At 39.9% G+C, this 11,476-nt stretch overlaps 1 protein-coding gene across 1 annotated transcript; it reads right to left on the bottom strand.

Moving 5' to 3' along the window:
• Window positions 1-876: 876 nt before the first annotated feature.
• On the bottom strand, window positions 877-10,908 carry 14-3-3epsilon (tyrosine 3-monooxygenase/tryptophan 5-monooxygenase activation protein epsilon). The gene is made up of 5 exons (XM_076321368.1): window positions 10,669-10,908; window positions 6,835-7,141; window positions 4,936-5,279; window positions 4,030-4,096; window positions 877-3,943 (listed from the first exon to the last, which is right to left on the bottom strand). Exons 1-4 carry the CDS (start codon window positions 10,730-10,732, stop codon window positions 4,041-4,043), a joined length of 771 nt encoding a protein of 256 aa, XP_076177483.1. The 5' UTR covers window positions 10,733-10,908; the 3' UTR covers window positions 877-3,943; window positions 4,030-4,040.
• Window positions 10,909-11,476: the final 568 nt, after the last annotated feature.

Below are 11,476 nucleotides of genomic sequence, written 5' to 3' on the forward strand. Positions count from 1 at the left end.
CACGTTGTAAAATAATTGTTAAGCGATCAACGGAACGATAAATGGTGCAATGTTAGCGAATAAGGATATATTATATTTTTATAATTTATATAGCATGTGTATTACCGAACAATGTTAGCGTATAAGGATATTTTATAATCGATTGTCTAATTTGTATAGCATGTGTATTACTGAGTAATATTAGCAAATAAGAATATTTTGTAATTAATTGTCTAATTTGTATAGCCTGTGTATTACTGAACAATAAAGGCACACGAGTAGATGACCCTCTAATTATTCTGAGCAGTGTATTTAGCAGAGTGTTAATGTTACAGGAAGTTCTATCTCGTTTAAAGTTATTATCTTTAAAGTAACAGGAATCACCATTTTCTGTATGGTATAGCGACATTTTATATATTGAAATATTCTTGGTATACGTTGAGAAGAGTTCAACAATGTGTAGGAATTCTAACGAACGAATTCCACGGAATTATAATTTATGTATAGTAACAAGATGATTGTAGTTTACAGACGATATTGTTAAATAGATTTAAATTGCATGTGCTGCGCCAATGCATACATTAAATTTTTCTCTTTTCATTATACATTAAATTATGATTCTATGAAAGACACTCCTCAAAACTGATACACATTGTTGAACTTACTCTGGTGTACGCCGCAACATTTGGTAAAGAGATACCGTTTCATTTAATGCATTTTATAGTATTAGTAATCTTTAAAATATTGTATAACATATAGTGTTGGATGATTCACTCTGTACACAACACTGCGATACAAAGAAAACGCCTTGAACGCTTAATTTTAATCTCTCGACTAATGTACCGATATTTAATCAAATATTTAACATTAATAAAGATCTGAAAAAAGAAACGAATAGAGAGTTGTAATTACTTTATTTGTAGCTTTCACGTGTGTGGTTTTACAGAAAAAGGTCGTATCCGGTGTAATCGCATTGATTGTAGTAGAACAGAGCGTGAAACGCATGCGAATCGAAATAAAGACAGATTTAGCCTCCTCCAAATGACGATAAATTTCGATATCCAGGTCTAATTATTCGCTCGTGAATTGGGTTAGCGACAAGATGGAATGATCCGAAGATAATTACAGATACAACTAATAATATTATAATACAGAGAGACAAGAGAGACAAGTAGTACATCTAATAGTAGATGGAATAATAGATGTGTCTTTATAAAAATCGACTAAGCACGCACAACGATACTGGATAAAGGATAAGAAGCGGTCTCAATCGATACACCGATCGTCTATCTTCTTTAAGAACTCCTACGGGCAACTCAGGTGTCGAAGACTACCTACGATTTTATTTTAGCCGGAAGTACTCTCTAAGTTTCCATATTTTACCATTGTTTACGAGTCACGCTATATCGTAGACGACAATAATGGTATCGCGCGTTGGGCTACTTCATCTTGTTTTTAATCCATCGTGTAAGCAAGTAATTGGATGAGGTATCGTTACAGTTTATCGTCGTTTGGAATTCACTACACCATTCGTTGCCATCCGACAAGTTTTATTGTACCTAAATTTGCCCAAGACTTGTCGCTCGTACGCGTAGATGTCCAATGCACGTTACACGTATCCGTAAACTCATATTAACTCTAAACCGATGATTCCGGGGTTTCCCTAGGCTCCCACTGTTCTTCCATCCCTTTTCACACAGTTCCATTACCTTCGAATCTATCTTCCACGCGATTTCAATTTTTCTCGAACTCTCTTCGACGATACAAACTGTTCTTTCCAATATTCGCACGAACGATTCGCATCGATCGGTTTTCCACGATACCCTAATTTACGCTCTTATAATTATTCGCATATACTTACTTACGGTGCCGTTGATATTACTTTGAGTTATTCTTTGTAACGTACTTTATAACATGATTATCAATTTTTATCGTTATTAATACCTAAATACAGGGGCACGATGCACACCGATTTCTAGGCAGAGCTCGATTCTGCGCGTTCCCTTCGCCTTTTTACGTTAATACACCTCGCTTTTTTGCTGCACGCTTGCACGGATCACGATCATCCTCATCGCCATTGCAAGGAAACTGTGCGAGTCCGTGATCAGATTCACGCAGTTTTTTTGCTACCAGCATACAGAGACGGTCAGAAATTTTGTTTATGGTACCACGTAAAAGTGAAATGCAGTTCTTACAACTCTTATTTTATACACTAAACTCTTAACAAGAACAGTAGTTTCGAGTTTAGAAACAATTCTAAAGATCCTGGCCGTTACACACGTTAATTTCACGAAAACACCAATGCTCTGTGACTAAGTCAGACAAGAAATTTCTGACCGTCGCTATTTACTCCAACGAATAAATAAATGGTCGATGTCGTATCGCTAAGCTTACCTCGTTAACATGCGCAAACGAATTTCGCGTGAGACTAACGAACGAATCGTCTAAAGTCGCTGGAATGTTTAGAAACGGAAGTCGACGGAACGGTTCATCGATAAAAAGGTGAACGGACGCCACGGGCAGATATCAACCAAGATACAGTGGAATCGAGGAAAGTGATAGCGAAAGTGAGCGCGGGTGAAAAAAGTCGGAATACAATCGTTTATTCTGTAATTCGTTATACCACAGCGATCGTTTATAGTTTTACACAATGGGGGCGGGGGGGATGTATGAAAAAGTACAACCACAATTACAGACTAGCTAGACAGCTACTTGTTGTTTTCTTTTCGTGTTTCGTGAAACGTAATTTTTTTTTTGTTAAAAAAAGCTCATCCACCACAATATCTTTTCCATTTCCATACTTCTCGTCGATCCAGAAAAAAAAAAAAAAAAAACATACACCCACTCTCGTCGCAGAGGAGTGTAGAGAGGTGAGCGAAAAGAACGTCCGACGTGTCGAAGGTACTGTTTTTCTCTCTCGTTTTGGATAGTTTTATTTCAACGCAAAATTTCATTCGCGAAAGCCAGACTCTCTCTCTCTCTCTCTCTCTCTCTCTCTCTCTCTCTCTCTCTCTCTCTCTCTCTCTTTCTTTCTTTCTTTCTTTCTTTCTTTCTCGGGCCATACTGATGTTATTGCATTTAAGTACGACGCTTTCGCGTAAGCGCATTTTCTTAATAAATTCTTTTAATGACACTACACGAAAACCCATGCTCGAACTATGTATGAAATTACTTGAACCGGACTTCGTTCGGAAGTACATTCGTAATATCTTATATAGAAAGCAGAGACGAAGACGCGTGATTGGCAGTCCTGACTTGTCGCCAGGTCAGACAACCGCGTTCCTTCGACCTGGGGAGACGCGTTTATCCTTAGACAAACGGATGATTTACACTCGATTTACACGCATACAATTAACATCGTTATTTATTATAGTATGCGAGAGCGATCATGCGCGCAGTAAAAAAGCGGGGAAGAGGACGAGGAGGAGATTGATTTAGGAGGGTAAACAAACGAACACAATAATGCACTTCGATCGACGTCGAGTATCAGCATTGTTTCGTTATTTGGTGAAACGTATGGGACATCATTAATTCGTTCTCACTCACTGAAACCGATAAAAGTGAGGGGATCAGTTCCGACGGACTGGCGCATACTTCTTTCTCTTTTTTTTTTCTTTTTTGTTTTGTTTATTATGGATGACATATACGCCGTCAGTCGGCGTCCACTCGACACACGTTCTCGACATCGTCCACGTAATTTTTCGATCGGGCATGCACAAGTGTAAAGACAGCATTTTTCTTCTCGATACGCGAAGAAGGCAAAGAATAGTGCCTCTCTAAATGCTTTTTTGCAGTCTCTCTATTACCGCAGGGTGCGTGTCCTTTGCTTGTTACTTTCTGCGTGCTCCGTAACTCAATGTGTGTTATCGAATGATTTTTTTTTTTGTTTGGAGTAACCGTACGTGCGTGCTTAGGGTCACGCAATCGCTAAAGATCTCCCCTTCCCACCCCGAACTGCCACCTGCTGAATTGTTTTCTTTTGCTTACAAGTTATTAAGAGTTTTTTTGTTTTCTTGTGTCTCAGTTTTATATGCGCAATGTAACACTCACTACAGTTAGAGTTACGATACGTCCTGATCTTCCACATCTTGCAACTGCTCCTTCTGTTCGCCCTCCCCTGTACAAGAACAAACAACTTCATTAGCGAACATATATACATATATATATTTCTTTTTGTTATCAGCGCGCAAAACGATTTGTAACAACGTTTAACCCTCGATTGCTCGGGTGAAATACTTGTTAAGTAAATGGTAGGGCGGTGTGTCGGTTGACCCCGATAAGAAAAATGTAGCTAAAATACACGTTTCGTCCAACGAAATTAATAACCGGACTTGTATCGGTACATTGAAGTAATACGTTACACCGAACGCTACAAAATCAATGAAACACAACGGTGAATCATTTTTATGTCTCACCCTACCACTTAATGGATTAGTTTCCCGTACTGTAAGGATCATCGATGAGAAAATATCACGTCTAATATTTTAAGGTGCAAGGAAGGATTGAATTGCTCACCAGGTGATCGTATGGTGCAAGGACGTATTGAAAAGGGTGTGCCTGTGTTCAAGCATTGGTGGAAACGGCCGCAGCCTCATTTTCGCGATCAGCCTCAAACTCTAAATTACAAAGTAATGATTCTTCGTTCGGAGACACGCGATCACGTAAGTGCCATTTAAAATCTGACAGTAATAATAATGTAAGACGACGACGCAGACACGATCGTACGGCACAAACATAAAGCTTTTCAAACAAATGATTCACCGCAAGATCGTCGTACTCTATTTATACAGCTGTATATCTGTGTGAAAGAATCTGATACAGCAAGAAGATTTTATCGCGCTGCTGCGATACATATTATTGATCGCGGCGACGCCGCTTCTACGGCCTAGTGGGAGCGTTTCAAAAGCTTCGAAAACTTTTTCGCGAAACGCAACGTCTCCGTGATAACATACTAACCGTCTCCTTGCATATCCGACGTCCAGAGAGTAAGGTTGTCCCTAAGAAGTTGCATGATGAGGGTGGAGTCCTTGTAACTCTCCTCGGATAAGGTGTCTAATTCCGCGATCGCATCGTCGAAGGCTGCCTTCGCCAGGCGGCACGCTCTGTCGGGGCTATTGAGAATCTCATAATAGAACACAGAGAAGTTGAGCGCCAATCCTAAGCGGATGGGATGAGTCGGTGGCAGGTCTGTCATAGCAGTGTCACTGGCTGCTTTGTAAGCAACAAGGGAATTCTCTGCCGCTTCCTTCCTGTCGTTACCAATGGCAAATTCGGCCAGGTAACGGTGGTAATCACCCTTCCTACAATAACGCAACGATAACAAATATTTAGAAGCGATCAATCTGAGCGAAATTTATATTACGTTACACCGTTCGTTAGTGATCGAAGTGTCGCGTTCTCAAATAGAGTGATCAAAAACTTGTAGAATGTTCTTTGTTCTCGATATCCGACTTACTATCTAGACTTGAAGCTTCTCCAATTAGATTCAGAAAAATACGTCGATGGAAGATGTACTGTAATATGCGGGTATCGTTCTAGAAGAGAGCTCATTGTACAACCATAATGTAAACCGATTTTTGGTCAATTAATTCCTTTGGTAAGGTAATCCAGTACAATTACAGATCTTGAGACAATTACGGGATTGTGTATTGAAAAGATTTTACCGCTCTATAAGCTATTCAACATTTTGAATCAATTTCATACTGTATAAGCTAGACATTCGGTAAAAGTGTTACTGCACCAAATAATTGCTGCTCTAATTGCTTTCAGCAGTGATTTCACCCATTTACAAATAATACTTATTAATATATCATGTATGACCTTGATGACTACTCTTTCAACACTATTTCATAGTATACTACAAATCATTTCAAGGTTCTATACTACTATAGAGAGCCACTTTCAGCATCTCCTCTAAAAATAGACGAATACTTCATCCAACACAAAAGTGGCTGGAACTTGGAAACAGACTCAAGTAGAATATGTATTTTTATGAACCGTTTTTGCACAGATTTCATATTCGCGACAATACCCGCATACTGCTTCATTTAACTAACATTAATATTCGCCGCAATGTAAAATCTGATGAACCGCTAACATGCATAAAATATCTATTTTATTTGTAATTCAATGAAAGTTACTCGCCCGGATCGCGTACTGCTTCGTGTAAATTCAGGAGTTAAATAAAACTTATGACACCCGTATATAATAATCAGTACAATAAAAGTTAATTTTCGGAATTGATCGCTATTTGTAAATTACATCCGCAACGTAGTAATTATCCTTGCGGAAGTATCGAGCCAGACGGCGGGAAGTTTTAAAAAACAATACCTCAAAAACCAGTGACCGAAACGGAACGTTCTTCCGTGTTGCCGGTTACCTTTTAATTTAAGCTATCGCGTAACCGAGACAGAAATCTGCTTCTTATTTTAACAATTTCTAACATATCTTAACAATTTTCGAAAACGTTGCATCCTGTGCACATTCGTTAACGCATAATACAATTATAGTATCGGAGACACTGCTGAAAGTATTCAGAGCTCTCTCGTACAGTTCCGAGGCAAAATGGTGCACATAGGAGAATAGTATTTCATTGAACGTAAAACTTATACAGAATACGAAGCTTTCAAAGTATTGAACACAGAGCATAATACATTCGTTCACTTATCGAACAATGCACTCGTTCTATCTAATCCTGTAATTACTTTGAGCAGTGTATTACAAATTATAATGGATATGTAAATCTATCTCAAGATTGAGGCGAGTTTTTGTTAGTCAAATTTAAAGCAAGCAAAAAGTGAATAATAAAGATCGCCAGTTTCGAAGCTGCGAACGGATACTGTTGAGTTTCCTTACATTTTATAATAGAAGACTCTAGATTCGCCGGTGGACGCACACGGTATCAGATGTTTATCCAAAACCCCGAGGATATCGGCGCAGATGTCTTTGAGTTCTTTTTCTACTTGAGATCGGTACTGACGAATCATCTCCAGTTTCCCCTCGGCGCCCTTGTTCTCCTCCTTTTGTTCGATGCTCGAGATTATTCTCCAGGAGGCTCTCCTCGCCCCGATTACGTTTTTGTACGCGACAGAAAGGAGATTCCTCTCCTCGACGGTCAACTCCAGGTCCAGTGAAGCGACCTTCTTCATCGCCTCGACCATTTCTGTAAATGACGCCGGCGGACATCGCCGTCAATGACAGTGCCATTAAGTTGAAAACCATACGAAACGAAAGACAATGAAATATCATAAAATTTTAACAGAACGTGATAAAGATAACTAAAACTAGAGTGATTGTAAATTATATGGGAAAAATCGATTGAACGTTATCGTTTCTAGATTACTTTAATTATCCTTGTTTAGAGTTCAGTGGTATTGATTCGGTGAACGTCAAAGTGACTTCGTACACTCGATTGAAGTTACGTTAAATAAATTAATACGTATGAAATGTAAACACGATTGATAACAGTGAATCGAAATTTAAATTTTCTTTTAAAATTTCAACGTTTACAGTAAATTAATCCAAATACTGCTATTTGTGCATCGAGTTAATAGATATAAAATACAAATAAGATTCATCGAAGTAAGTTCGAATTAAAAATACTCTAGGGTAAAGATTAATCAATTTTTTCCATTTTTGGTATTAAAAGAGTAAGTACTTCTTTTTAAATATATGTACACTTCTCATTTGGGTAGAAGTATCAAACTTACCGAAGAATATTATGTGAAATCATGGTAAAGTAATGAATTGGAAATGACCTATTGATTATTAATACGTAGCTACCCCTGTGTGGATATATTATTAGTTTCATCTGGGATGGTGGAGAGCCTCTGTGCGAGAAAGACGAGCGTACGGGCATATATTAACCCGCTGCCCCTTGAACTTTGCAAGGAAGTTGGTTACTATTATGTATTTATTATCTATAGGTGTGCAGCAATCGAGGATAACGATATCGATCAAGATACACGTGCTTCGGCTGCGTCATATTACGCGTATGAACTGCAAAAAATGCGATCAACAGTTGTAGAGTGTTTTAACATTCAAGAAATGTTCCATTCAATTTGTATAACATTTAAAAAAGAAATCATACCATACACGCCACTGAAAAGAAATACTCTTGAGAATCAACTTAATGTAAAATACATTTAACGTATAAATACAATTATAAATATTTTAAACACAAAGCAAAGACCGGTTTAAAATTTTAAGGGAAAAATATCAGAGATTGTTGCAAAATCTATGAAATGGTTGTGTTTTATTTATGGACTATGTTGAAATCCGGGGTCCCACGACAAGATCGATAACCGGGTGAAAAAGAGTTATTACGGAGGCGTGAAGTAACGAGACAGATTAAACGGTCGTAGTATCGGCCTTTAGGTCCGGAATTCTCAGCCATTTAGTTCATCGTCTCTTTAAAATCCCTTTGGGATTTCCCTCGAAAAAAAAAAAATTTTCCTTACAGGATGGGAATAGTAAATTCATTCGAAGAATATTTAATCGCAAACAAAAATGAGTAGCCAATTGGCGCAAAATTTAAACGATCATAGTAAAAAATCAAAATTAACGCACTGAAAATTAAATTGCATAACAATTAAGGAAAAGAAGACACGTTTTAAAATAACGAACTACTATAGTTGAATCAACGCAAGCTCGTTGAAGACCGGTAACATAATTCCTCGGGTATCCGGCGTATAAACACTCGGATCATAGAGGATTAATATTTATCCTCTTTTTATTATCGTTATGCTAAAGTCAACAGAAGCATCGCGGTGGTATTTACGAGCAGATCAAACTCAAGTTCATGGTGGTTCCGGGCGAGAATTACGGCGAACGCGGTATACCCGTGACGGAGGTGTACAGAAACATAGGATATAGCGAGCACAGATCAATACTTTCCTTCTGCTATAGCCCCTCTACACCCCTCTCCGTCTTCTCTCTGTCTCTCACCCCTTACCGTTCTCACCCTCCGCTCATGATCCCTCTTTCTCTCTTGCAACCCTCAAATTTGCCCACCGCCCTTCCTTTCCTTTCCTTGTCTCATCATCCCGGGAGAGTCGCATCGCTTCCTCTCCCTTCCACCCTGTCATTCTTCACGCTCGGCGCTCGTTTTCACCGAGAGGATCGTGCATGCACGTATTTCCACGCTTTAATACGCGTGCCTCTCGATTAACATGCCCACGCGGCGACGAAATTATGAAAAGCAACTCCTTGGGATGAATGCAAGGCGGCTGTCGTCGGTCTCTCTTTGCTCGCTTTATTCTGCTTCATTGGTTAGTCTTCCTAGATCCTCGGGAGTGTAAAACGTGATTTTTGACCGCCTTCTCGCATAATGTAGCATAAAACTGTTTTTCGGGTACCTCAAGGAGACATCGTTTGTCGACTTTGCCAGCTAACGAGCAGATTAATAAATTGAGACGAGCCCGTGAACTTGACAAGCTTTCGAAAAAAATGTTACGATCCAAGAACGTGCATCACGCTCGAGTGTAACTTATTCTGTGAGCTCTGGCTACTTTACGAGATAGATAGATAGCTAGATAGATAGATAGGTAGGCAGAGAAAGAGGGAGGGGAGAGATAGAGATAGAGAGAGGAAGGGAATGAGGAGGGGAGAGAGGGAGAGAGAGGGGAAGAGAGAGAAGAGCGAGAGAGCAATACAAGGCATTAAACGACGTTACAGGAAACTTACACACGGAGTACATTTCGCTCTCGCAAATGTCAAGCGTTTAAGTTTCATTCGCGTGCCAGATAGAATCCCATGAAATGAAACACTCTGCTGCGTAAAATATTTCTACCGAGAAATGCGAAGAGTGAGATGTGAGAAACGATGAGATTTGATGGCTCCCCTTCTACAGCGTCGATTCCCCACTACTAACTGCTTTCGCCAAGAGCGAGTAAAAATTTCTATAACCGAAATTACACCGCCATGTATTGCGTAATAAACGAAGAAAACGCCTGCAAAAGCACTGCACCGGGTATAGGGATCGGGAAAATGCAGGACGATTAACCGAAAGCGTAGTCGTCGACTCGATAGATCGGTTGGTCGATCGGCCAAGTGATTTCTCTCTGCTTTCAAGGCCAAATGCCACGAGCAGAGCACGCGTTACTACGTGTCTAAGGAGTAACCCGGCAGCGATTGGTAAGTATCGTGCCGTGTCTATGCGTCACACGCGTCGGTGAAGGACCGACTTGTCTGGTTATCTGCCGAGGGGCCCCCTAAAGAACAGCACGCCTAGCAACGGCGTTGCCCAGCTTTCGATGAAACAACGCAGAGCGAAAACGATGAAACCTTTTTTCGTGACTTCATTTCCAATCTTTTCGAATGGATCTTGAGAGTTCTTCAAACATGACAAGATCCGCCAAAGCGGTGACAGAAGTTAAGAACAAACCCACCCTTTAAATAAAGAAACACCGGTCGCGAACCGGCAACTCGGCTACACCACCGTGCGGATTTGTCGTATTTGACGTTTCCACGACTTTTGACAGATCCAATGAGACCCGATTGGAGTTTAAGGTTCTCGATTCTCAGAAGAGTTCGCGATTATATCCAGCGGAATTGTGAACGCGAGAGGATTGCAATCCACGAGGACGATGCTACCTCCTTTCTCTTTGTGGCCGTGCTCCTCTGTCTGTCCGATTTCGTAGATTTCATTTTGGCGCAGGCCGGTTCCTTTCCCGGAAAATATCCACTCACCGTCATAGCGCTCCGCTTGCTCCGCCAATTTCGCTTTGTAAACGTTGTCCTCCCGTTCCGACATCTTGGATGCTCGTGGATTTCACGGGTAGACGAAGGGTTTCAGGGAAATCGCACGAAATACTCGTTTCACCGAAATACGTACACCTCGTCGTACAGCCACTCGCAAGCTCACTGACCAAGATGGCGGCGCCCGCCAACAATCGAAAGCAGTTCCCAGCTCGCGCAGCCTCTGCAGACACTCCACTCGCCATGCGCTCCCGGCGTGTATTACTACGCGTGACGTCATTCGTCGTTACCGACGCCATGCGCATGTCGGTTAAATTTGCCGAATATCCGGTAACAGAGCTGGGCAAATTTCATTTGAAATTGAAATAAGAGATAACGTTTCGGTCTTTTGTTCGCGATAATGTTATTTGGTATCGCACAAAATGTCGGCTTATTTCAAAGTACTAACAACTTCAAATAATGGATACCGTATTATTTTTTCCACCTCACATATCGATAAAGAAACAATGACAATTCCATTTAATGCTTGAAATTCATTTTAATTTCATAACCAATGAAATTATAATTATTTTTTTCATGATTCAGTTGTCTGTAGTTTTAGTACATGTATGATAACAAGAACGTGTATGTATATAAATTTGGGAAAGCGATAGTTGACGTAAACACATTTCAACACATTGAACTCTAATTTGAGGGCATTACTATGTAAATAAAATATTTACGCTAAACTATTTGGTTATTTCATTATAGCGGACACATTTTCATTACTTCTAAAATTATTTCTTGAAACGAAATAAAA

This window comes from Ptiloglossa arizonensis, chromosome 1 (assembly GCF_051014685.1).
Source record: "Ptiloglossa arizonensis isolate GNS036 chromosome 1, iyPtiAriz1_principal, whole genome shotgun sequence".
Taxonomy (NCBI): Eukaryota; Metazoa; Arthropoda; class Insecta; order Hymenoptera; family Colletidae; genus Ptiloglossa; species Ptiloglossa arizonensis.

What these genes read in the sequence shown, in the direction of transcription:
- 14-3-3epsilon (XM_076321368.1), bottom strand. Translation starts at nt 10,732, where the DNA reads ATGTCGGAACGGGAGGACAACGTTTACAAAGCGAAATTGGCGGAGCAA. An exon ending in GCAAGCGGAGCGCTATGACG is followed by an intron (nt 7,142 to 10,668) that starts GTGAGTGGATAT and finishes CGTCATTTACAG; the next exon opens with AAATGGTCGAGGCGATGAAG. An exon ending in AGAGTCTTCTATTATAAAAT is followed by an intron (nt 5,280 to 6,834) that starts GTAAGGAAACTC and finishes GCGTTATTGTAG; the next exon opens with GAAGGGTGATTACCACCGTT.